The sequence below is a fragment of the Cimex lectularius genome, unplaced genomic scaffold (assembly GCF_000648675.2).
Source record: "Cimex lectularius strain Harlan isolate CLEC.00 unplaced genomic scaffold, Clec_2.1 scaffold13, whole genome shotgun sequence".
NCBI lineage: Eukaryota > Metazoa > Arthropoda > Insecta > Hemiptera > Cimicidae > Cimex > Cimex lectularius.
The window spans coordinates 638496-665155 of record NW_019392649.1 but is presented as its reverse complement, the minus strand read 5'-3'; the positions used below and the strand labels follow the sequence as shown (position 1 = coordinate 665155).

Here is a 26660-nt window from a genome sequence, read left to right as displayed (position 1 = left end):
ATTGTTTTTTCCCAGCTTACTTTGATTAATGATTTTGAACCGTCTTGTCTTTGGTTTAATTCATTTTATACATAAAATACACAACAGAAAAGTGTCTGTGCCGAATAATCTTTGCCGTGAAAGTTTTGGGTTCCAATCATATGTTACCGCTATAGATGAAATTGATAATTCTGGATTTCCTTTTTGAGTCATTTTCCTAAAAGTGGCCATGGAAAATTTTGCACCGAGTTAGAAGCTAATGCCAAGACCGTATTTGAATTGGGAACAGCTTGCATATGAAAGCAGAGTCTAAACGCCACCGCCTCTTTTGAAGGATCTTGTTAGTAATAAATAATTCCGTCTCTAGCCTCGTCTCTATATTTAATTCAAGACGTTTCGATCCTGTCGCGATTCCTCGACTTTCGAGGCAGAAACTCTTAAAATGTCTAATCTAACAGAGATGAAAAACACGACGGAGCAGGAAACGGCCAACTTGGTGCCGGAAATTTACAAAATCACCATCGAAGACTCCAATTGGATCATGACAGCAGCTTTTATCATATTCACCATGCAGACTGGTAACGAAAAACCCGTCTATGGTCTATATAAAAATGTCTACCCACCAAGGTCAAAAATACATGCCATTATCAATTTTTAGTATATTTATTTCCAATGTGTGGCGTTTATCTATTTCCAATAATGACGTAGTGGATGGATTGTTATGAATTAATCGAGTTTTTTATTACTAGGTTGATATACTATCTATGATGCCTCTCTATAATATTAAAATCTTAAGTATAAAAGCAATTTGAGTCTGATACGCATAAAATCAATTTTCGATGTTGCCCGGTTGGACTCAATGCATATAAACACAAATCATTTCAATCTGGGACCTTGCACATAACTTTTATTACACATTTATTTCCAATAATGACGTAGTAGGTGGATTGTTATGGATTAATCGAGTTTTTTATTACTAAGTTGATATTCTATCTATGATGCTTCTCCATAATATTAAGATTTTAAGTATAAAAGCAATTTGAGTCTGATACGCTTAAAATCAATTTTCGATGTTGTCTGGTTGGACTCAATGCATATATACAAAAATCATTTCAATCTGGGACCTTACGCATAACTTTTATTGTCGAATCTTTCACATTTTGTCTATTGGAGGTCCGTCATTCTAATTTGGCTTCATCGGGTTTTAGGTTTTGGGATGCTCGAGTCGGGTTGTGTATCTCGAAAGAACGAGATGAACATCATGATGAAGAACATCGCCGACATCTTTCTAGGCGGGGTGACCTACTGGGCTTTCGGCTATGGTTTGTCCTTCGGCACCACTTGGACCTGCCCTTTCTTCGCAGTAGGCGAATTCTTCGTTGACGCCACGCCGAACGACGAGACAATGGGGCCGAAGTTTACTGCCTTTCTTTTCCAGCTATCTTTCGCCACGACGGCGACTACTATCGTCTCAGGCGCTATGGCAGAAAGGTAAGGACATATAGAAACTATCAGAGACGATTGCTTAAAATATTGTCTCTATGAAAACGAAAAAGATATCATAGGAGTCTTAGACCACTTCTCAATTATTATACGTTCAATTAATGAAAGGAATTCTAAAGAGAACACTGGGATTCGAACCCAGAACCGGTAAGAATCACGGAAAATAACTGATTGTATATTAGATAGATGGAATAGGGATAAATGAGGCGGCCTCAAAGCCTTCTGCACCTCGACCTGAGTAGATTTATTGTGCTCTTCTATTTTTAATAACTAACTGGCCAGCTTCAGGTTCCACAGCCTAGCCAGCGGCTCCTTACTGTTGGGTCTTGCTTGCGGCTTTTGCTCTCCTGGTTTGCAAGAACCTACACTTCGTAGATCCTCAGAAAAATATATGATGTGTTCTGCGGTTTCCTCTTCTTCCTGGTAGTATCATCATAATGTTTCTTCGGTCAGTACTCATATCCGGTGCATAGGCCTTCTTAGGCGGCCGTGCCCTGTCAAAAGTTCAACCAGAATCTTGGTTCTGTTGCGGCGACTTTCCGTTAATGCTTATGTAATCTTGCGGTGGCCCTTTTATGAATCTTTTCACGTGTCTCATGAATTGTTTCACCAGGTTTTGGCTTCTTAAGTATATTAGTAGTCTTAGTAAGTAGTCTTAAGTATCCATTTTTGTGGCCAGGTGCTGGGCTACAGTAGTGTTCGGCGTACAGAGAATTCACATTGGCTCTTTTTCTGGCTAACATGTCTACTTTTTCATTGTGAACCTCAACCAGGACTCAGTCACTCCCAGGACTCCAGCTCCCGTCCTTCTATCCGTTTTTGAGCTGTCTCTATACGAGTATGAATTGGCCTCATAATTTATGAACCATCGATTGTTTTATTTCTTACACAGAAACAAGAACTATCATCTAACGTGTCATCAATTCTAATAGATGTCCTGGAAGATTTTAGTTTCTTTAAACAAGTATTCTTCTCAGTGGAAGATCAATAGCTCAAGAGCGGTTTTCCCAGGTACTATAACATTTTCCTAGCTCTGCAGGGCAGTTGCATAGAATGTGTTCAGTTCTTAGTATGTATATCTGCCCCTTCGTAATTCCCTCATGATCCAAGATTCAAGTTTTTTAGGATATTTAAGCAGTTACAGACAAGTTTTGAGATGATCTCGCCGGCTTGGAAACCCTTTAGAGCTGTCTGGCAGTCTGAAGAATTATTTGATTTAATTTAATTCATTTGCACATGTTTCTATGACTAGCAGTTCGGCTTGAAATATAGTTGTGGCGAGGCCGAGGGCCATGTGGTGCTCAAAATCCATAAACCATAGTCTAAGAGCTCCACATTTATCTTCTCTTTCCAATCTTGTACGTCGGCCTTTCTACTGGTTTGGTCTGTCTAGAGTCCCCTTTTTAACCCTTTTTGCCATCTTCAGTACAGGGTCCTGTATAGACAACGTAGTAGTCACAGACGCACCACAGAAACCAGAAACAAACCAAATCAGTGGGGACCAGCAGGCCAACATGGTCGGAAACGACCATACTAAAAGCAGTATTTGGGTTTAAGGCGCGTCCGTATACCATAGAAGATAAGTCCAGGGAGATATATTCTTGATTGATCTTTCGCTGCAGTTTTATTGGTGCAAAAATTCACAATTGTAGATTATGTTCTGGATTTTTGGCTTCTAGGTGCAACTTCAAAGCGTACTGCTTATTCTCTTTTCTTAATACGATAGTCTACTGCATACCAGCGGGTTGGGTGTGGGGCAGTCACGGCTTTTTGAAGAATATGGGCGTGGTGGACATCGCCGGCAGCGGACCTGTGCACTTAGTCGGCGGAGCTTCCGGTGACGAATCATACATTATTTCTTTTTGATTTTTTAGGTGATTCATAAATTCAATTGTTTATTAGCCTTGGCATCTGCTTTTCTGCTAGGACCTCGTTTGGGTCGATACGATATGGGAGAAACGCCTCTTCCTTTAGGGACACCGGTCAACTGCGCCATGGGCCTTTTCGTCCTCTGGTGGGGTTGGTTAGCATTCAATAGCGGAAGGTTAGCAGCAATCAGCAATTTATCATGCTTGGGATAAGAAGCTAACTTTTTTAAGCACTTACGGCGTATCGGGGGCAAAATGGGCCTACTCCGCTAAAGCAGCAGTGATGACTATGATATCGTCTTTCGGAGGTGGGATTTTCGGCCTTTCGTACACCATGTACAAGAATAACGGATATGCCAATATACTCCACGTGATAAACAGCGTTTTGGGCTCACTCGTCGCCGTCACAGGTAAGGGTGATGAACAAATCCTATTAAAACTTCAATTACTAATCAAAATTTTTAATTTTACAGCCGGATGTTTTTTGTACAGTGCTTGGTACTCACTTGCGATTGGATTCATCGGGGGTATGTTAACGACCTTAACCACCCCTCTGTTCGACATAATTAAAGTCGACGATCCTGTCGGAGCTTGTGCCGTGCACGGTGTGTAAACAAAGTATAATTTCTTTTATCGGAGGCGACTTTATAAAATACGGTTTTTCCAGGGGTTTCAGGAATCTGGGGAGTTTTGGCCGTTGGGCTTTTCGCCGATGATCCCTTACCTTTATGCACTACCAACGGACGCAAAGGGCTGTTCATAAGTATCAATGTGTTTCTTAAAAAAAATCGTTATATAGTTTTAACCTATCGTGACGTGACAAATTACATTTTTTCCAGGCGGTGATCCTTATTTGCTTGGAGTCCAGGCCTTATCGGTTCTATGCCTAGGAAGCTATAGTTTCATCGTAACATACATTATCCTTTCAGTGCGTTGAATTTATTTTTAGTAATTTTAGCATTATTGGTAAACACATTTTTACTTTCAGACTGTAAACAAATTGATACCTATACGAATGTCAATGCATGAGGAATTATTAGGAGCCGATTTGTCGGAGCACTTAATCAAGTAAGAAAATTGTGAGATATTGAGGTGTGATGAATCCTTTCGTGAACGTTGGTAATCATCCATCGTGATCTACCACTGTTGATGTCGAAAAGTCGAAACTTGCCTGACAGACCAAAATTAAATTAGTTATTAATTTAAACAACCGAGCAATTATTTTATGGAAATGTTTGTTTTTAGGCACAAGGGGGTCGGTGTTTCACGCGCCGTGTCGGCTTTGATTTCCGTCGGAGAACATCCACTCGACATGACCGATATCATGACGATCGGGAGCAACCCAGGTATGCTTAACTTGGTATTATTGGTTGGACCTTTTAAATTGAAAATTGTTGCGATTTTGTAGGGCACGAGCTCTTCCTGAGGCAATTTGTCGAAGAGAAGAACGGCATGAAACAGGGGAAAATCTTCGGGAAAGTCTTGTCGATGTTCAACGGGACGAAAGTTGGAGACACACCCCAAAATTTGGCCTGGATCAATTGAGATGCCATTGTAATAAGTAGATAAAGCAACGTGCAATATTTTCCTATATTCATCCATATAATTTTAGAACGTGCAATTTATTACAAACAAATAAAAAAACACAATCACACTGGAACGCCGTTGTTATTTTTTAAATGTAAGTAATTTCTTGGCATTATCTGTTTGCGAAATAAAGTTTTATGATGTTGGAAATGTATAATAAAAACAAGAAAGAGTACAATTTAAGAATTGTATTCAAGTACTTCAGTAAGTATTCAAGTGATTAAATTCAATTGTACAAAGGTAAGAATACAATATTGAATCATACCATCAGTACTTTAATTACGGTAGTACGCGAATTCTCTTCTTCTCAAAAGTCGATGGAGGATCATTCAGGAACAAAGCGGACAATATCGGGCCCAAGAAGCAACCCTGCCAAACTCCAAATTTCACCTCAAACCGATATTCCTTCTTGATCTCGTACACAGGAAGATATCACCGAAAATGATTTCAAAACATTTATCAACTTAAACGAAAAACCAAAATTACCAAGACAAGAAAATATTTTTTAATAAGAGATCGTCCGAGAGGCTCTTGCTAGTCAAGAGCACGACCTATAGATGGCACCCCGAAAACCTGAGCCGGAAACGAAGATTAGTTCTTACCAGATTATGCATAGGCCATATGCGGTTGAGACACTGGCACCTGCTTCTTATGCAGAGAAAGGTTGCTCGATGCTACATGAGCTTGTCATGCTTTGGCTCCTTATAGAGATCATGCCGACGAATTTAAGAATGATTCCCGGCCACGGTAGTGAGTTTCTGGGTCCCCTGTTCCACTTTTTGGAGGACGTGGTTTTTCACCGACAACCATCTCCCCTCCAGGAGTGTGTGCGCTTAGGGTCGATGACGGAATGTTTATAAAAGTACCTCATCGACCTTAGATTAAATAGTTAATATCGTGCTTAGGTCGAGGAATAATATAGCGTATTTTACCGACTAATCAGAATATGTGCAGTGTACATAGTTGTGAATGTATTTATTTGTGCGACTGTATTATAAAAGTTAGTTAGTTTTAGGCTAGATTATATTGTGCATGCGTTGGGTGTTGAAATGACCTAACTATCGAAAAACCCCGTTGGGGCCAAATTCTATGGTTGGGAAGTGACTCCGGGGCATACTACTAGCGATCCAGCCGCATAACGGGTACGTGAACGCCCCTGAAGTACAGACCCCCAGGGCACATCGGGGAGTGACAACCCTTCGGGGTGAAAGTCTAACAATAACATTGAGCAGTTCATTGAAGGAAAATGGAGTTAATGCGGAATGATTTATTAATGTTACAATATTTACATACTTACAAATTTAAACAAAAGTTTATATTTAAAAAACATTCTTACCCTGACAATACCTTGACACAATCGCATTTAAACACAATATAAAATTCTTAAAAATAACGCCATTAAATGTGTCAACACTTTGATCATTGCCGACCATTTTGTTTGTACATTTGATTAAGCGTTACACTTTCACAAAATTTAATTAATTTTGTATGGGACAATTGTTAACATTTTAGACGATTTGTTTAACACTGTAAAGTTTGAGATCAGTTCGATGCATTAAGAAATTGTTTTCCTTCCCTAGGAACACAATTTATTGATCATTTGGTAGAAATATGATGGTAAAGCAGTGATGCATAATCAAAATAATAAATCACGTTATTATAGTTAATACTGAACGATATTGAGAAGGTTTTTAGGTCAGCCACTTCTGCTACACGCTTGTCCATAATTTATTATAGATTTATGTATTTATTATTGGCAATAATAAGACTAGGCTTCTTTGCCATCGTGGTTCGAAGCAAGGAATTTTTCCATTCTCTCCTGGTACTCTTTTCGACTCTCTGGGAGCGGGAGGCCGTTTTCACCCTGGCCAACGACGTAGAATTTTTTGATGATCTTGTTGCCGACAACGTCCTTCGCAAGGACGGATGACTTCTGCAGCCTGTACAGCTCTTTCATGACGTTTGTGTAGTTTGTGACTTTGTTCTCTGTATCTTTGTGGTTGGGGAGTATGTCTGGTCGGTGTGGCTCGTTGCCTCCGACGCCCTCAGTCCGCACCGGCAGGATGGGCCTTTTCTGGTAACTATTCTTGACGCCTTTCCACGCAATCTTGATCGACACGGCCGAGACGAGAAACTCCATTATCGCCGTTAGGATCATGTGTATGTGTAATTCTTTCAATACGGGCACATCCTCGTTTTCGTCCAGTGGTTGCCTCGAAGGCTCGGTACCGTTCGACTCTCGGACCCTGATCGGGCCCAATCTGAGAAAATAAACCGTCTGAAGGGACGGGCACACGAGACAGTAGATTGTCAGAGAGATGGTGAACACCGCGGCGACTATGGAGACTAAAGAAGCAGCAAAAAACCATCTGACGTACCGGTCCACGTACCACCTTTTCCAAGCGAACATCCCAGTGATGCCGCTGAGGAGGGAGCCGGTGACCAGCGTCGCTCCACCCACCAAATCACCTGAAATTAAAGGATTTTTCGTTGAACAAGCGATGAACAAGTTCATAGGTTTTCATTTACATCTGCAACTTTATTTACAATAAGTAAATTTAATAAATTGTTTAATACATTGGTGACTCCTCAAACTGCACCTCTCTGAAGCAAATCGCTAGGCCATTGCATTTTCTGCTGACTTGGAGGATTTTCAGTTAGGTAGGGTTAGTGTGAAAAGTTGTTGGAAGAGGGGGTTTAGGTGCACCGAAAGGTATTGTAGAATTTCTGATACAAATTCTCACAAGGACATGAACGAATGGAAATATAGAGGTCAGTTGTGGGTGGTTTTATTGGAGAAGTAGGAGTATTAAGGCTTTAGGACTTTGGATTGGAGAAACTGGAAACGAATGGATTGAATGTTTGGTTAAGCTCCCAATTTCCACTCCGGAGGTCCATATCGGACGAAAGAGTATTTTGAAAAGGGTAATTTTGTTGTTAATTTTTAGGTGGGATCTTGGTCGAGCAGTTTCAGCAAGAGTTTGTAACGGCTGTTCGTGTCTTGTCGAGTATGGATTCCACGTCAGTCTTTTATCAAGGTACAGTCCGAGGTATCGTACCTTGTAAACAGTCGTTATCAGTACGTAATTCAGTCGTAATGGGTCCGCAGTGCCTTTCTTAGTGGTACAGTGACTTGAACACATTTGTTTTCCTTCAGTTGGATTATCCGTTTGCGGTACCAGTCTTCAAATTGGGTGAGGTGACTTTGCAGAAGGACTGCTTTGGACCATTTTGGACTGCTTATTTTTTTCCTTTCAGTCTGTCAGACTCGTTCGGCTTTTGGATTATCAAGGGGTAATCACAGACAGTGCGAAATCAAAATTGGCATAGTAAATTACTGGGTATTTAATAATTTTTGGCGATAAAAAGTCATAGTGTCGACCATCCTGAAATAATAATTATAACAATGGCAACACTTAACCTGACTTTTGGTAAGTCCTGATTTTTAAATTAACCAAGAGAATTGAAGGTTTTATATATATATATATATATATAATCTAATTTTATATCTTTTTATTTACCTGTATTTGACAAAATGGCACATGAAAGAGCTACGCCTAAGCCGCTGAGGAAGAGATGGATCACTGCGAGTCCTCCAGCCGTCGAAGAGGAATAAGCCCTTTCCGACGGGTATTTTTGACTAGGGTCTGGACGGGTCTTCACGTGGACGGTGTAGATTTCCTCAGTGCCACCTGAAAAACAAATCTTCATTCATTCATTGAAATACAAAAATACAATCTGAGAGGTGTTAAACTTATCGATTATCGCTTGTAAAACGCGGACGAGGCGGTTAAAAGGCCGGGACGTCCCAATATACGGACATAACCACTGCGATCCGGCCCAAAAATGCAATAAAAACACTATTAAAAGACGGTGGCAGCATCTGTGGGCCGGATCTCTGGACAAGCTCTCACGTATCAAGAGCTCAGACGATAGGTGGCCCTCGGAGGATCTGAATAGTAGAAAACGGGTCATCCTCACCGATTAAGAATAGATCACGCTTTGACACATGGACAGTTACTTTTGGGCCAAAGCGTGTGCCCGGCATGTAAAGAGGTTGCTGAGACCTGAGAAAGGTTGCTTGATGTTTTCCACCTAGTTGAAGGGTGCCATTCCTTCGTTCCATATAGAGAGCGTGTAAGAATGCTATCCGATAAGAGACTCGTGATTGAGCAAGGGTAAAGGGTGATGGCGGAATATCGAGGTCTGACCCCGGACTGCCAATACCCAGGGTGGGTGATTTTCGAGGCCTGTCGGTAATTTAATGTAAATTAAAAAAGCTGGAATTGTGGGCTGCGAGAATTGTAGGCTCAACTCTGTGCAAGTGCAGATTTGAACTTATATAAATTAGTAATTACTGATCAGTATTTATTATTATTATTATTATCAATCAGTCGAAAGTCGTGGGTTCAAATCCCGCTCGTGACACTAACTTTTTCATTTCAGCCGCAATCTTACATAAAAGGTTAATTAATTGAAAGAAATAATTTGGTCAATCAGACCACTAAATATAATGAATTATTATCAATTAATAACCAGCAAAAATACTCAATAATCAGTAATTATCGCTTGTCTCCTTACAACTGAATTATCGAATTGGTTTATACTAATGTGCTAATCAAATTTATTTTTCCTAACGTGATAATATCCACAAATTATATGGAATTTAGAAATTACATTCAAATATTATTTCCAACACGAAAATCCCGTCAAAAAGGGGTTATAATAATCGAAATAAACAGTATTAATATCTGGTGACCCTGAAGGTTCATTTCCGCCGAATGTCTTTGCAAAATGGCGACTGCCCTTTAATTTTTAACAAACAATTAATAAAAATAATTAACTAATAACAACTGTAAATAAGTAATATATTTTTTTTAAGCAAGTGATATTATTTTAGCATCAATACTGTTTAAAATTTGCTGTTTTGTTTTTTGAGAGGCAAGGTATTCCAGAGGCTTATGAATATTTTTCTCTTCATTATTGGAACAATTGTTTAGTAATTTTTAAAATTTTTTATTTTCTACATATAAGTTTTATTTATATTAGGCCAACATTCATGGATAATTGGCTCATATCTTTCATCTTTGTTGTTTTGAAATTCTATCTTAATTTTCTTTTTTATACTGTAAAGCGAGAGCAGTGAAACTGAGAAAAGTGAGCAGCTATAAAATAGTATTTAAAGTAAAAAAAAATAAAAAACAAAAACTGAAACGACTCGCATTTCAAAGAAAGTCGACGAAGAAAGTTGAGTCCTAATCTGTTAAGCAATTCAGCTTAGAAAAACGCTAAAACAAAAAATTAATTAATGTTAAATTGTTTTAATATATTGATTGAGAATTAGAATTAAAATTCCTTTCGATTTCAACCTTTTAAAAGTCCATCTAGTCGGATTCCTGGACTAGAAATCCGTCGACATCCTCCCGAACGATTCCACTACTCTGGATCATTTGTGGTTTCGTAATTTCGAATTTAAAGGATTAGAAAGTGCGTCAATCTTGATGCTTCTTGTCAAAAAAGCACGGCCGGCTCATTGAGATACGGAATAATGTCTTAGGAAGTGGACTGTTCTCTGTCCTTGACAACAGGAGCCTATTCTGGAGCGTGCGAGGGTCACCTAGGTCAAGGAGGTCTGCACACTTTCTTTCCTACGCAGCTGTATCTGTCGACACAGGAATGCAGAACACGCAAAGATATGTGAAGATAATTAAAAGGTTGTTTCAAAAGTCCTGCCGAAAAAAAATTGGATTAGAGGGAACACACCATGAAAAATAAAAATGATCATTATTTTATGTGTCTCCTTTTGAAGTTTGTATATCCGATTAGTATTTTTAATAAATAGGTTTTATTTTCTACTGGCCCAAACTTTTTTGTTTAAATTTATGTTTTAATCGATCGTACCAGATGATAAGCTGAATTCACAGGCGTATTCAACTGGCGTTTTTGCTTCCTTGAAGCCATGGAGGAAATGATTGCTCTTTGAATCATGACTGTGCAAAGAAGAGGAATAGAGGAATCTTTCATCAAACGATTATCCTAGAGGAACCCGACCTTCTATTTTTTTGCACAATTTCAACCATTTAGAGCAATTTTTGCTTAATAGACAAATCAGACACCAGTAATTTGCGCGTTGAGAGTACTGTAAATGTCAACTGATTTAAAAAAATACGCGAAAGTGCCATGAAGGAAGTGGACCGTTTTCTCTAGTCACGTTAATTTGTCAACACGAAAGAATTTGTGAGACTATTCAAAAAAGCTCAGGAACGGTGACCACGTTCACGTACTGAAATTGAAAGTCTGCTGTACTCGAGGGGGAAAATGTATTTTCAAAGATCCCTGAGTTTTTTCTCTCATTCCTTTCACACGCTCATTAATTTGTAAAAAAGAATGGATATTATAACAGTTAAAGTCAGGGATTGCCGATTCATCAATTGCGAGAATGGAACGCCCGTGTTCTATTGACTGTTGATCAATTTGTTATGAAATAAGACCTGACGGTATCGTGAAGACGCAGCCTTTTACTGCACGACGTACTTCCCTTTCGTCCCATGGTCTTTCCACTCACGGATTACCTTATCGACGCGATGCGCTAACAGGTCTAAAGCCGAACACGACTCAACGTAAGAATTTTGAAAAATTTACATTTTGACATTCCGCTGAGATTTTCCTAACACGAAGTAATTAAGAAGACCAACCGATTTTGTACTAGTCAAAATGACAATCCTTTTCAGATCTGTCAGACAGTGAGCACTATTCACTTTTCATTTCATATTTTATTCTAAATTTTTATGCTGTTTTCCAAGACAGATCTTTGGCCAAACTGGCATTCAGCGTTTGTGGTGTATTTAATGTACGTACTCCTGATTGAGGAAAAGGAACAGAACAAAACCTCGTAAAAGTACTCCATACAGCTGCAGTGGTGGGAATCAGGTTTGGACGAGCTCTTTTACAAAAATAAAATGTCTTTGGTTAAAAGAAGATTTCAAATCAATAACTTTGGTGTTTGAGTAGAGATAAGATTACATCTTTGTTGATTGTTTGAGTAGGGTTAGGTCATTGGTATTTGAATAGAGCTAAGATTAGATCTATGTTTGATTACATAGGATTAGGTCTTTAGAGTTTAATTAGTTCTTTGGTTTTTGATTAGAGGTAAGATTAGATCTTTGGTGTTTGATTAAAGGTAAGAATGCGCTAAGNCTTTGGTGTTTGATTAGGGGTAAGTTTATGTCTTTGGTCATTGATTAGAAGTAAGAATGGGTTAAGAATATAAATTTGGCATTTGATTAAGGAAGAACGTTCTGATGTGAGATACTTACGGTTTAGTTTAGATTGCTTAATGGTGTCCATTATTTCAAGTTCGTAAGATCTTGAATATGCAAAATTCATTTTTTGGCGTCATGTTACTTTGTTTTGCCAGTAGAGTTTTTAGAACTTGTAATACAAAATTCTAATCTTTTCTCGCCACTTGGCGGATTCCAGTTAGGTTTGTTGTCGAGATAGAAAACGAGGTAGCTGACCCGCGAGGATACTGTAATATAATAGTATTACGTGTTACAAGGCGACAGGGATATCTTTTCAAGATAAAGGCCACATGCATGGATTCATTTTTCATTAATTTATAAGCGCCATAGTTTGCACCTCACTGCTTCCCTTGCAGATGAGAAGGGAGGCCTGAGATGAAAATTTGAATCTTCGTTGGTTGCTGAAGATAATAGTTTCCTCGGTATATGTAGGCAATTTTGTCTGGTGTAGGACCAATAAAATTAACTTGAGGGTGCCAGCCCATGACACTGATTTAAGCTCAGGGTATTCACCTTACTTAAACTTCCAGAAACGGTCGGAAAGATTTTTAATATGAGTAGAGGGTTGAGAGGAGGATAAGGTTGTGCTTGTACAACAGACCTAGAAAGCATGGTGACCTTTCCTGCATAGTAATTATGAAATTTCAACAACCCGAAGTCCTTCCTGGACGGTAATTTGGGATGGTCGGAATTTATCAACGGCCAAGAAAAGACAGGAGTTATTGTTTTTAGAATTAATATTTAGCCAGAAGAATATTGAACGATATGGATTTGGTTTGTATTGTAAAATAAAACATAAAAATTTTGAAAGAATGTACTTCCGAATTGAACAAAAAGATGACCGGCCAGCAACAAGGCGGTATATTAGGGCCAATTTTACACCTACAATTCCCGGACTACCGTAAACAGGAAAAGCACCACGACAACGGACTTCACTGATGATACCGCAATGTAGAATCAGGATATGACATCACCACAGGCCTGATTATCAATTTGCCCCGGAAAATTGTGGTCTAGGTCATCAAACTTACTTTCGGTCCGTTAAACATATACCACAATCGGAAAATCACAGAGGTAATTATGAAACCTGGTAAACTATACCGTACAAACTTGCATAATACAGGCCAATCTTGGTAATTTGTTTGGTTTTGGGTAATGTTCGATAGATGTGGTCAATTGGATCACAAGAATCGTTGGACAAGCATTTGAAAAAAATTGTTCTTTCCTTAGTATTCACTAGGCATTCAATAAAGTTTTCGTTTATTGGGTCACATTACTGTTCTGCGCTACTAATTGACCAGAAAACGAGGCAAATAATTTACAGTAGAACAAAAGAACGACGAATCTTTGCTAAACTGATTCTTTAATCTTCAGAATTGAAAAAACAAAGAGATAAGTTGAAAATTAGATTGAAGGAAAGAAATTCACGTGCAAGTGGACCTGAGCAACAAGAATATTTACTACGTTTCAACCAATTCAACCAATCATACGCCCGTGTCGACTAGAATCTCTGAGGATATGTCAAGCATTGTAAACAAATATAAAACAGCGAATTGAAGACATAAAGCATCTCAAATGATGCCTTATAAATGAAGTACTCGACCGAGATCTCAAGATGAAAACCACTTTTTTAGAATGGATAAGTTAAAAGCTATTCCTTGTTCTGTACTGACAGGCCTGTTTGTCCTGACGGCTGTACTATTTTTACGGTTACGTTGTAAATTTTTTTATGCGGAGAAGTGTAGCTAGGGCATCTGGGTTTCAACTGCTTTCTACATATTTTTTAGAGACCATTGAGTCTGCAGTCCCTAGTTGGTTACTATTTTGAGTTTGTTCCATTTGATTATCTTCAAATCTTGTTTGCCATGTTTTAACAATTTCTCTTACAATGAGCAATTCTATACGCAGAAGGTTCAGCAGCGTTGCGGTAGCTTCGTTCCTGGGGGTTAATTTCCATCCTGGAACCTCCAAATGAAAGGTCTCAACATGACAATTCAGAACCATCTTCAAACTGATGATGTCCCAGTTGATCTGTCATCACATCTTTCAACCTTAAGAACTTCATCTTGAAATATACTGGTGTACCTGCTTATATTTTCTGAATATTTGATTTACGACCAATACTCATCGTGTACCTAATCCTAATGCCACCTAATCGACGTCATTACTAGGCGACTCAAATGTCTGACGAATTATGCAGTTAACGTGTTAGGAATTAAATTGAAATCAAACTGTATTGTTCAATTATGCTTCAATGCAACCATTGAAGTCAGATAAATATTAATTATCAGCTAGATTGTAATTGAAGTAAAATATTCCCACCCAAGAAGAATAGGAAACAGAAATGAAAACTGCATATGTTATTTCTGATAAACTAAGCATTCTGAAAGTAATGAAAAAAAAGTTTCAACATAGTAGGTGCTAATTTATGGGCAATTAAACCAAAGAACATATTTTGCTCTGAGATGACTCACTTTATATGTGCACATTAATCAATGATTGTCAGGTGATAAAACAGGTTTTATTATTCAGAGTTGTTCTATTTCTTTTCCAATTTTTCTTTCTGATTGAAATTTTTGCTTTAAAGGCACATTGCAAAAAGTACAGGAGCAATGGATCATGACAACTTGGTCAACGGGTACTGCGGTCACCCAGACTATTCCGCTTTCTAAACAATGACAGATTAGTGCGACGTCTTATGCACTAGAGACCGATCCGATCGGAAGATGAAAGACCACATTGGAGAGTGGTACGGCGGATAATCCAATTAAACCGTAAAGTCCCTTCGACGTTTTTCACACACCTGGGGCACCTCTTGGATTTTTTTCTCTCTCCATAACTCTTCGCCCCGATGGGCCGTTACGAAACGAGTATTGTTGCTGTCGTTACTTCACAAAAGAACAATAGGTCGACACTCGGGACTCTCGCCTAATTTCATTAAAATTTCTCCCATGTGTTAAAACTGCAATGATAAATGACTAGAAACGAGATCATTGGGAAAACAGTTCAGCTCAGGAGGTATAACATGTCTGCGTGTTATAAAGTATTAGCCTACTACAACAACCACTAAGTTTACATTATTACATTATATTATAATCAAAGTGCTAATAATTCAGTTTTTATAATTAGTTTAATGTTTGTTTAATATTGCAATACATGTATTTTCTTAATTACAAAAAGAAGAAGAAAATAAAAGGCAACACCTAGTATAATTTTAACATTTATGTTGTTTCATGGAAAATATGTTTAGAAAATTAATTTACTTGTTCACTAGAGCACTAGAGTTAAGTTAACCAGAAGTGCATTGTTGGACTTGATTTTCAAGTTGAACTGCACAAATGTTCAAAGAAATTAAAAATTCAGGATTGATGGCATGTTTCAATTAACTTAATTTTTGGAAATTAACAATACAATTATCCCACTTTATTTTTTTGACTCAGGAACCCAATTACGTTGAATATATAAAATTGTGATTATGAAATGCATTTATTCTGAAGATAGCGTGAAAATAAGTACGCCCATTCTTGTGCTTATAACAATAATTATAATACAAAGATTAATACTTAAATTTAAAAAAGTGAAATAATATTCCTACTTCATACCTACATTTAACTGTTAAAATAATAAATGTTTTAAGGATAAAAATAACTAAAATTTTAAAACACTTGACTGATATGTAGTTTTAAAGTTTATTTTCGTGAAATTAAATTTTTTTCCAACGATTTTTTTCTTATTTAAAATGCCAAAAAAGACAATACACGATTATATTTACCAATTTTAGGCCAGAAATTAATGAAATATGACGGAAAGTACGAGTATGCTAAAGTTGTGAAACTTTGATATGTGGTTTATCAGCTAAATTAATTGTAACTTTTTAATTATCTAAACCATTTTTTACCCTGTATAATAATAAAAAATTAATTGTTGCACTCGCTTTGAACGTATTTATTGAATATTATTGTCCATTTTATTTGTACTGCTGTGCTTCATTAAACTATGTTTGAAGATTAAAAAAAAACTTGTAAATTAATTAAAATGAAGCCGGTTTTTTAATCCAAAGAAATAAAATATGCAATTTTTTAATAAATTAAAATAAAAGTTTATTTTTTACTTTTATTCTTAAATAAATGAAAATAACAAAATGGGATGCGAATATTTGACTCTAAGTAAATATATTTTTTGTAGTATTTTAAAAAAATCAATTTTATCAAAGGCAGAAAATTGAACATTTTGAAGACGTACCCATAATTTTTATGTGGTTATTCCATGGGTTTGCATGTAGGCGGTGACTTCAATGCGGTTCTTCTCAGGCCCAGGCACTCACTGTGATCGGACCACTCTCCATTTCAACTCCCTTCCCCCCTGATTCCCCACCGTTTTTATCATTCAATTTTTCTCTTCAGTCCCTTAACTTCACGACGCGTCCTTTCAAAAAGCAAAAACAACGTTGTTCTCATGTTGAGTTGACAAGAAAAATGAATTTGTTTACATTTTGGGGCCTAAAAACTAAAATTAGCCATATCCGGCAGTAATAAGACCCTCATTATCCTATTGCTCATTAATCTGGCAGACCAAAGCTCAGCAAAAACAAGCTTCCCAAATATTAGGCAGCATACAAAAACAGACAAACCTATGTATCACAGGGACAATGGAAACAACCCCGTCAATTGTACTAGAAACACTCTAGCCTCAAGAAACAATCAAACTGGATGGGAACTAAACACTTCTGACACACAACAATAATCAATCAATAAAATCAGACACCCATTCTTAGAAATGGCAACTGACTACATTATCTCGGAAATAATCTTTATGACAAGCTATAAAATCTCAATAGACTACAAAGGAGAAAAATAATTCAGGAGAACATCAGATACAAATTCACTAGTTTCGTGGTCCGCTTAACCAATTAATATCTTACAATTAATTAAGGTTTTCAGTTGAGATAAAAAAGGCAATGGCACGAGCGGGATTCGAACCCACGATCTTCGGCTAGATACCTTTTGAATTTTCCCTCCTTTTTGCCATTTTTCAAATGTCGTGTAATCAATTTGATTCTCGGCGACAAATGAAATGGCCACGGAGAGCTTTAGTGAAGGTATACTTCATTTTAAACTTATTAAATTTACTAGTTTCGTGGTCCGCTTGACCAAGTAATATCTTACAATTAATTAAGGTTTTCAGTTGAGATAAAAAAAGTCAATGGCACGAGCGGGATTCGAACTCAACCGTGTGGTTGAGATGGGAAGTTAGTGCCCGAGTGGATCGAGGTCACGATAGCTCAAGTGGTTATAACAATATTTTTAAATGGAGGTTATCTCAAAGGATAAGCTAATCCCTAAAGCAGGATCGGGCAGTGCGAGCTGAGCTACGAAAGGACGAGGAAGGACTCTCTCAATTTTGTTTGAAGACACCTGCTCTTTTTATGTAAATGGTAAGAAGTTAGTTGCGTATGTCAAAGATCACATATTTTTTTCAAATCTGAATACATTTATTTTTTTTAAGGTTTTGTTATAATTTATTTGGATCAGGTCCCAATTTTTGTCTTTTCCGTTTAATTAAATTGAGTTTGTGGCACAAATATTTTTTCTTATTTTTATTTTATACTCGCAATGAAACGAGTTTTGCATCGTGTGAAGGGGATTCACCTTAACGCGTAATATGGTAGAGCAGCGGCGTATCTAGCCGAAGATCGTGGGTTCGAATCCCGCTCGTGCCATTGACTTTTTTATCTCAACTAAAAACCTTAATTAATTATCAGATACAAAGATATGGTATACAGACGGCTCCAAAAGTCACGAAGGAACTGGATCAGGCGGTTTTTGTACAAGCCAAAAAACATTAAAAATCAAACTCACTAGGGAAGTACACCTCGGTCTTTCAAGGCGAAATACATGCCATCAACGCTAGAAAATCTTAAAAGAGGTTACATTGACAAAAAAAAACTTTATTAGTAGTAAAGCATTAGCATGTGAATGCATAGAAAATCTCCAAAACCTGGGGAAACAAAACAACCTGATGATATCTTGGGTGCCAGGACACAAAGGAATTTTGCGTAATGAAACGGCGGATACGCTTACCAGAGGAGGATCTGCAAGACCATATATAGACCCTGAATTCTTGATTTGAAAAAAATCAATCACAGAGTCCTCTATGAGAGAATGGATCCAAAAAAAAAGACAAAAGAAATAGAGGATAAGCTAGGCACAGTAAGCTTATGCTGAAACAACCCTCATCATTCTGTCAAAATCACTGCAGTTAGATAGAGGGGTTAGACTCTAAGGAGTGTATACCAGTGACAGACACTGTAGACATTGTGTATACCAGTCACCAACTTCTGACAAAACATCTATACAACATTGGTATATTGAACGATGGCTCCATTTGTAAGTTATGCAATGATGAGGAAGAAACAGCTACCCATATCATCTTCGAGAACAAAGCAACCGCCCAATGGAGACATAACCCGGCAAAGGAATTGTAGTCAATGACCTTCTTGGGAGAAGGATTGAGTCGATTGCACTGAACTAAGGAACTAGGAAAGTACAAAGCCAAGTACAAAGCTGCAGTGCTTGAGAAACACAAAATCCCCATTTTCTAGATTTCCATCATCACATCAATAAACATGACAGACATTCTTGAGGAATATATGGTGCCATTTGTTCCTGTTATTGGTGTGCAATTCTTGTTAATACAATACCATATGTCACCGCCAGTGTTATACAGTACATTCTCGATAATATTCTTTAAACTGAGAATAGCCCCCCCACATCGTAGTATCTCATCATCATCGTCATCATACGTTACAAATCCGAGTTGATATAATGAAACTCTGATCAATTAAACATGACAAAATTGTAGCTTTGTTGATAATTGCCAATCATTTTGGCCTTCTAATTCTAGTTCTTTTGGTCTGACAAAAAACAAAAACAGAATAGGCAGACCAAAATTATCGGAAAAGACCAAGCTGCTACAAGTTACCAGACCTTGCAGACCTCAAGAAGAAAATTTAAAAAAATGTTTTTCCATGAAATTGAAGAAATTAAATTACATAAATTTTAACAAAAGTACAATAAATAATGTGTAAAAAATATTTTATCTCGTATAAAATATTTAATACGTACGGATAGGTTGACCTTTACGAGACATGAATTACTTATACTTTTAATTTGCAATACAAATAAAATAAATTTATTTTAATACTTTTGACCCAAGTTGATCAATAGAGAATTGAATTAGCATTAAAATAAAAGAAAATCAATCGACTGACGGCTTCACAAACCTTGTGAAATGCCTTAGAGGAGACTTGGCCAATAGGTTTTATGAAATGTTTACCAGACTGTGAAATTAATAAAAAGCCAAAGGATTTCAAAGGAGAAGTGACTTTCATTCCTACGAAGGAATCTGATCTTGAAAAGTCGAACAAACATAAATCTGCCCATCAAAAAGTTCTTAACTGATGTTTGTCTTCAAATTACAGAAGTATTTCGTAATTTATTTTTTAGAAATTGTCCTCTCCTACTGATAATCTTGTGATTTGACAAGAACTTTAACGAGACTTCAGCTTACTAATGTTAAGAGAAAAGAAGGTTTGGATTGGACAAAGTTGTAACTGTGTAAAATCACAATTTAGAAATTGTTCATAAAGCTCTGTAGTTTTGGAGTTCTACAAGGTAACGTTATGAGCTCATTTCTTTACTTAATTTATAACGATCACTAAACAAGCCATAAAACTAACATAATTACAGTAATGTGATAGTACGATAATTTATTGTTGATGTAAAAAGATACACTCTTCAAAAGTAAACTTTTCGTGTCCATGAAAAAAGCAAACTCTCATTTAAATTCTATGCTGTCTAAATTCTATAATGTCACATTAATATGGGCAAGTTATATAAAAACGATAACATAATCGTTTGAAATATCTTTACGACGGAAATAATCGCTGCATGGTATCGGATAAGCGCTCGTCAGATCTGGTAATACTCGCGTGACCTATGAGTTGCGGCGGGTCTAGCAATATATTCACAAACCGTAAAAATTACGAAACAAAAATAATGATTTTTCCATCCTATTAAAATTTTTTAAAGAAGGCCAATTTTCAAATCATGTCAAAATTTATTCCAAATTGTTTCATTTATTTGAGTCAGAATACGCCTTAGTAGGTTGGCACATGGTTTAAGAAGAGGCCAGGCCTGGGTTCGATGTAGGGAGCGTGCAGGCGGACAGTATTACATGGCCTATGAATTGATACAGACCAGCATTATACTTTAAAACCGTACAAATAACAAAACGAAAATAATGATTTACAATCCTATCAAAATTTCTATAAAGGACACTACAAAGAAAACAACCAATGAGAGACCATAGTTTTTAATTAAATTTGAAAAATCCGGAAAATTGTTTAATTTATCTCACTCAGAATACGCCATACTAGGCTGGCACATGGCTTAAGAAGAGGTCATACTTTGTTTCTATGCAGGGAGCGAAAAGGATCGCCTGGTTTTCATTCCATTAACAATGCTTTATATGAAATGCTTGCTCGAGAACATGTTTTAATTAGCACGCATGTACGGAAAAGGTTCAATGCTTAAAATATAAAAAAATCTATCAAAATGTACATCGAAATTATTGGCGAGTCTTCTTTTAAAAATACTATTCTGCTTTCTGAAAAAAAGTTATGCTATAATTTTAGCATTTTGCTCATTCCAGTGGCTCACTGTTATTTTTACAATTGAAAAAAAAAGTTTTGCACGTGAAAATGTGTGTTAATTTAAATTAATTATTTAGCAATCGTGAGATGAGGTCTGGTGTGATGTAGGTTTCAGAAAAACATTTTCTTTATCGTGCCAACGTTTCGATCTCAAGAGATCATCTTCAGGGCTCAAAGAGTTTTTCCTCTGTATAATTGTGCCATTCTTGCGTGTCGTGTTGAGACTGCCAGTGTTAATTTAAAATTAAATAATGTATAATTTGAGTGTAGGATTCCAAACAATTTTGATATGTTGTAAGCACTAAAAACAAGCGTAATAGAAGAAATATATTGAGTAACAATCCAGGACTTAATGGTTTATGAAAACTTTCAACAGCACCGCTTTGTGTTCAAGAGTCAAATGCGATCATTTGATCCGAAATGTACAGGGATTAACGTCAAGAAATGGAATTGCGATGTCCCGAGGAGTCAAAGTTCGAGCTTATTGCAACATAGAACCTTTTGTGAACTGCCAACTGTGACCTTTCACGTTTACACCGACAGTTACCATCTTAACCGTCTACAACAATGATAGCGCAAGGCTTTTCAGCCCTGTAATTAATTATACAATTTAAGTTGGAAAACGTTTGGCCGTTTAATTATTCGACTTTATTTTTTAAAAAAATGGACGCACTTGGTATATGCACTTTGGTAACTTTGATTTCTAATAGTTTCGCCCTATAAAAAAAGCTGAAGGCGAAATCCTTCGAAGAAGATTCATGACAACCTTGAAATTCTCAAAAGGGCAAGGTAAAAAGGTCAATTTGCTTAAAAAAAAGTAAAATGAATAATTTCAAGAAGGCTAAAAATCCATTCAAACAAAAATTAAAAATAGGCAGAACATAAAATCACGAGTAGTTATATATATATATATATAAAANGGTTTTACCCAGCACATAAAGAATATTGGTCTAATTTAAACGATGCAAAGTTCGCAAATAATACTATGTATGTTTAGTAACACGAAAGCAAAACAGTTTAAAGTGTTAATGAAATAGAAGAATTTTACTGTTTTGAAAAACAGTATTTTATTTCTTAAATTAGGTTGACTTTACGAATGGTATAATCTAAGGATATTAAAGATTGTAAATGAAAGTTAATTATTTCCTATTGCGCTAACATCTGTCGAACCGCATGCTAATCGGCCAACGTCTCATGCCTTTGTAGATTTTTGAAAAGATTTGAAAAGTAATTTCCAGTTTTTCGGCTAAATTTTATTATTACAAAATTTACGAAAAAATCATAATAAAATTAAAAATAAAGGAATTTAGAAGATATTTGTTGTATGTTGTTATTTAATAATAAAGGGACTATTCAAATAAGAAGAATGTGAAGCAAGCCTTCGATCGGGCATAGGCACTCGGAAACTTAGGTGAGTCCTCCCTTTTACCTACTATCTGATCCTAAAATCCTACCTATCCGACTATACTTTAAGTCAGTGGCCACTCTCTATCAGCCTATCGCACAGATACAGGTGTACCACAAGGAAGTTCTTAGGACCCATCATTTACACGGTATATACCGCAGACACTTCCTACTCTTATTGAAACGATCGTACCGCCATCATTTGCTCTGTCATCTCAACCAAAACCTGCAAACCCGTCACATTACTTGTACAGCTGTTCAAGCGGTGGAAGATGACAACGAACATACAAAAGTGTGAACATGGCACTTTCAACCTTCGGAGAAGAACCACTGCTTCCATCTACTACAATTGTATCCTACTCCCACTAGCTAATGTAATCCGCTACGTTTGGTTATACATCGACAAACGGCTTACATAGAACACTCCCAGACAATTCAGACTTAATATATTGCAGGACAAAAGATGTAAACTCACTCCATAAAATAAACGACTCATTTATATGACTATTTTGAGGCACATACGCCATCGGCCTTTGGGGTTCAACAAAACGTTTCAACCTCCAACGTATCCATTCCTTACAATCAAAAAATCTCCGAACCAGAGTCAAAAAACGTTTGCTTATCTCCGATAATCTCGTTCGTCGGTAAATTATCAAAAACCGACCGCTCAACGTTCATTTTATAGAACAAAATCCACTTTGTGTCATTCTTGATGATGGGGTGAATCGTTCCGCATTCGGGACCGTCTGAATAATTGAGAATCGTGTTGTCAGTTGAGAATAGAAAGAAAGGCAACTCGCCGAAGAATAGAGCCAGGAAGTGGATTGTCGAAGAAAGCATGTTCATGATCCATGAGCATCGTGACGCTCCGGTTTGAATGAAACCTTGAGCACGAACTTGGCAATATCGGGATAATCGGTCAACACAGTCGTTATCTAACTGGCTCAATTAAAAAACAAAAACCTACTTCTAAAAATAAAAAATAAAACGCAATTATCTGCAAGAATTGGCCACGGGAGAAAAAATCTATTTAAAAAATCTTAAATACCAGGAAGGAACGGTGCCACAGGGTCACAAATTTATGATAATTACATAAAATTAGGTTCATCTGTGTCGTTTAAATTCTGTTCTTAAATAGTAAGACCGTTAGCTTTTTAACTCGCCTACCAAGGCTATGTTCAAGGTACATTTTTCTCTCTTCATATCTACCTTTTTAATTTTTTGATGAAATATTTATTAACGAGTATTCGGAGATCGTGAGATGCGGTCTGGTGTGACGTAGGTTTTAGGAAAACATTTTCTCTATCGTGCCAACGTTTCGATCTTTATTGAGACCATCTTCAGGGCTCAAAGTGTTTGTTTTCTGTGTAGATGTGTCATTCTTGTGTGTCGTTTTGAGAGTGCCAGTGAGATATGGTAGTATCACTCTCAGGCGCCACACAAGCCTGAAGATGATCTCAATAAAGATCGAAACGTTGGCACGAGAAAGAAAATGTTTTTATAAAACCTATGTCCCACCAGACCGCATCTCACGATCTCCGAATAATCATTGACTAACGGTCACTCAACACCACACATATTTATTAACGTGTGGTGATTAGTGACCGTTAATCGATAATTATTCCGAAATCGTGAGATGCGGTCTGGTGTGATGTAGGTTTCAGAAAAACATTTTCTTTATCGTGCCAACGTTTCGATCTTTATTGAGATCATCTTCAGTGCCTGGGATTTACAAACATTGTTTATATTTAACAAATACATGTAGGATGTGGTAAAAAGTGAATTTATACAATGCAAAATATATTTTTTTGTTAGATATAGAAAATAATTCCAAAATAGATCTTAGGATCGCCGTACATATGAAGAGAGATCATTAGGTGCCTCATTAAAAAATGGTACCAAAGTGAAATCAACCAAGCCAAATTACAATATGTCATGTAAAATTCAATTATAATCTAATTGATCAACTTGTTCAATCAATCGTAAATTGTGTTCAGAAATCGAGTTAAAGCGTAATTTCACAGCGTGTGATTACTTGTAGATGGCATCGAAAGAGTCGTCACCCGAATTGAGGTTAATGCTATACCATTATGCACAGTTCAATATTCGGGAACGAGCGCAGATAGCTCGAGGCGGCTGGGAAAATGTCCACAATACTTTTCACTTTTATTTTCTTCACCTTCTTCAGTTGTGGTCAGAGCAATGACGACATCGTGATAAACCAGTCGAAACGGATTCCTGCCGCTTTCGACGTTCTTAAGATGTTGACCGATCGTTACCCACAGGTCGTTAAAGTCCTAATCGAAGGTTCAGATATAAAAACCGACGCGTTTTTAAAGAACTTGTCGTTAGTTTGTGACTATAAGTTGTTAAACGATGTAAAACTCTTTAAGAACTCTTCTAAAGGCAATTGCATTCTGATTCTCAAAGATTCTTCAAAGATGAAAAGCTTGTTTGAAGACTCAATGTTCAGTTACGAATATTGTTCATTCGTTTTTTTACACGCTTTAGAGGAAAAGTCGTATAATGAGATTTTACTAGAAATAGTGCGCAGGCAACCAGTTACAAGTGTAATCGGCATATCAAAAAATTTGGATCTAACAGGAGTTCACATTCCACTCTGGCATGACTTCGACCATTCATTTTCTTACTTGCCACAGATGTATTTCGACAAGAGCAATTACACGATGCTTAAGAAGTTTATCCACCCGGAAAAAGTCAATTTTCACAAAAGGCCGTTCAGGGTGGCAATTTTCCAGAAGAGGTTCATGTCGATATCTGAGAACGGAAAATGGAACGGGTTCAACAAAGAAGTCCTCGACCTCCTACAAGAGATTTTTAATTTTACAAGAGTACTTTATTTTATCGACTCGAATCTAAGGTACGGTCATAAACTGAGTAATGGGACTTTTGTCGGCGTTTTAGGAGAGGTGTTGGGCGGAAATGTCGACTTTGCTGCTAATCCGCTTTTTATTAAGGATTATAATACGACGGGGATAGATTTCTCGACGCCTATCATGTTTGAACACCTCTGCGTTGCCGTTCCTTCTGCTTCACCTATTCCGAGATGGAAGGTCATTTTTATATGCTTCGACAGAACTACATGGCTATGCATTTTATCGATTTATACTTTCAGCATGTTCGTTTGGAAAGTCTTCAAGTTCCGGCTAAAAAGTAACAAAACGTTGAAATGCGTGAATATTTTCTTTTACGTTTTTCGCCTGATTATCGCGTCTTCGATCAAACCTCCTGTTATGCTATCGGGTAAAATATTCGTTATGACGTTGGTCTTTATGGGTTTCATTTTGGCGACATGCTTCGGAGGTTCTTTATTAAACCTCTTGACGAGGACTGTCTACGGTAGCCAGATTAATACGATGACGGCCCTGGACAAATCCGGCCTGCCTATATACACTTTGTCCATGAACCTCCAACATGACACTTTCGACGGGTCGAAACCTGAGGAGAGAAACCTGGCGGAAAAAGTCAAGATTTATCACGACACAACGGCCGACCTTGTCGAGATGGTCTATAAGACGAGGAATTCAGCCTGTCTCGGGAGGAAGGACGATCTGACCAGGAGGATATGGAAGCTAGAAGAGAGCAGCCAAACTCGCACAGTACACATTGTCGAAGAATGCCCCAGGAGCTACTACCTCTCGTACATAATGAAGAAAGAATCGCGGTACTTCACGACTATCGACGCCGTACTCGGCCGTCTCGTGGCATCTGGAGTGCTGAAAAGTCCAAAATTCACCGACAGTCCCTCCTACTACTACGCCGGTAGAAGTAAAAGTACAACGGCCACGTTTTCACCCGTTCCGTTAGGAATGGACAATCTTACAATAACATTCCTCATCCTTTTAGTAGGGTATTTAGCAAGTATTGTTATTTTCATTACAGAAATATTCTATTTCAAATGGCTAAGCACTGGGATGACTTAAGAAACCTTACAAAGAATGTGTAGTGTTTTGTGATCGTTAACCAATGATTATTTGGAGATCATGAGGTGCAGTCTGGTGTGACGTAGGTTTTAGAAAAACATTTTCTTTATGATGCCAACGTTTCGACCTTTATTGAGATCATCTTCAGGGCTCAAAGTGTTTGTTTTCCGTGTAGATGTGTCATTCTTGTGTGTCGTATTGAGAATGCCCACAAAGAATGCGACTTTAGTAACAAAAGTTCCCTATGCTTTATTATATTATTTTTTGTGATCACAGTTATTAAAATCAAATAAACAAAACCAATGTTCACACTAAAAATGGGCAAATTTTAACAACGCTGGTTTTCCTGTAAATAAAAAAT

At 37.2% G+C, this 26660-nt stretch overlaps 3 protein-coding genes across 3 annotated transcripts; 2 read left to right on the top strand and 1 right to left on the bottom strand.

The window, feature by feature from the left end:
• Window positions 1–151: 151 nt before the first annotated feature.
• LOC106664454 (putative ammonium transporter 3) lies at window positions 152–5082 on the top strand. Its single transcript, XM_014390155.2, has 11 exons — window positions 152–557; window positions 1188–1470; window positions 3162–3319; window positions 3385–3526; window positions 3582–3760; window positions 3824–3955; window positions 4018–4113; window positions 4190–4278; window positions 4339–4418; window positions 4596–4696; window positions 4759–5082. Exons 1-11 carry the CDS (start codon window positions 422–424, stop codon window positions 4893–4895), a joined length of 1533 nt encoding a protein of 510 aa, XP_014245641.1. The 5' UTR covers window positions 152–421; the 3' UTR covers window positions 4896–5082.
• A 1130-nt stretch (window positions 5083–6212) lies between these two features.
• On the bottom strand, window positions 6213–16561 carry LOC106664439. The gene is made up of 3 exons (XM_014390142.2): window positions 16481–16561; window positions 8459–8629; window positions 6213–7406 (listed from the first exon to the last, which is right to left on the bottom strand). Exons 1-3 carry the CDS (start codon window positions 16482–16484, stop codon window positions 6706–6708), a joined length of 876 nt encoding a protein of 291 aa, XP_014245628.1. The 5' UTR covers window positions 16485–16561; the 3' UTR covers window positions 6213–6705.
• A 7938-nt stretch (window positions 16562–24499) lies between these two features.
• LOC106664419 lies at window positions 24500–26299 on the top strand. Its single transcript, XM_014390122.1, has one exon. It carries the CDS (start codon window positions 24500–24502, stop codon window positions 26297–26299), a length of 1800 nt encoding a protein of 599 aa, XP_014245608.1.
• Window positions 26300–26660: the final 361 nt, after the last annotated feature.

Coding starts and splice junctions, on each gene's coding strand:
- LOC106664439 (XM_014390142.2), bottom strand. Junction 7,407..8,458: donor TGCCATTTTGTCAAATACAG/GTAAATAAAAAG, acceptor CTTTAATTTCAG/GTGATTTGGTGGGTGGAGCG.
- LOC106664454 (XM_014390155.2), top strand. CDS start 422: ATGTCTAATCTAACAGAGATGAAAAACACGACGGAGCAGGAAACGGCC. Junction 558..1,187: donor CATATTCACCATGCAGACTG/GTAACGAAAAAC, acceptor ATCGGGTTTTAG/GTTTTGGGATGCTCGAGTCG. Junction 4,114..4,189: donor ACGCAAAGGGCTGTTCATAA/GTATCAATGTGT, acceptor CATTTTTTCCAG/GCGGTGATCCTTATTTGCTT.
- LOC106664419 (XM_014390122.1), top strand. CDS start 24,500: ATGTCCACAATACTTTTCACTTTTATTTTCTTCACCTTCTTCAGTTGT.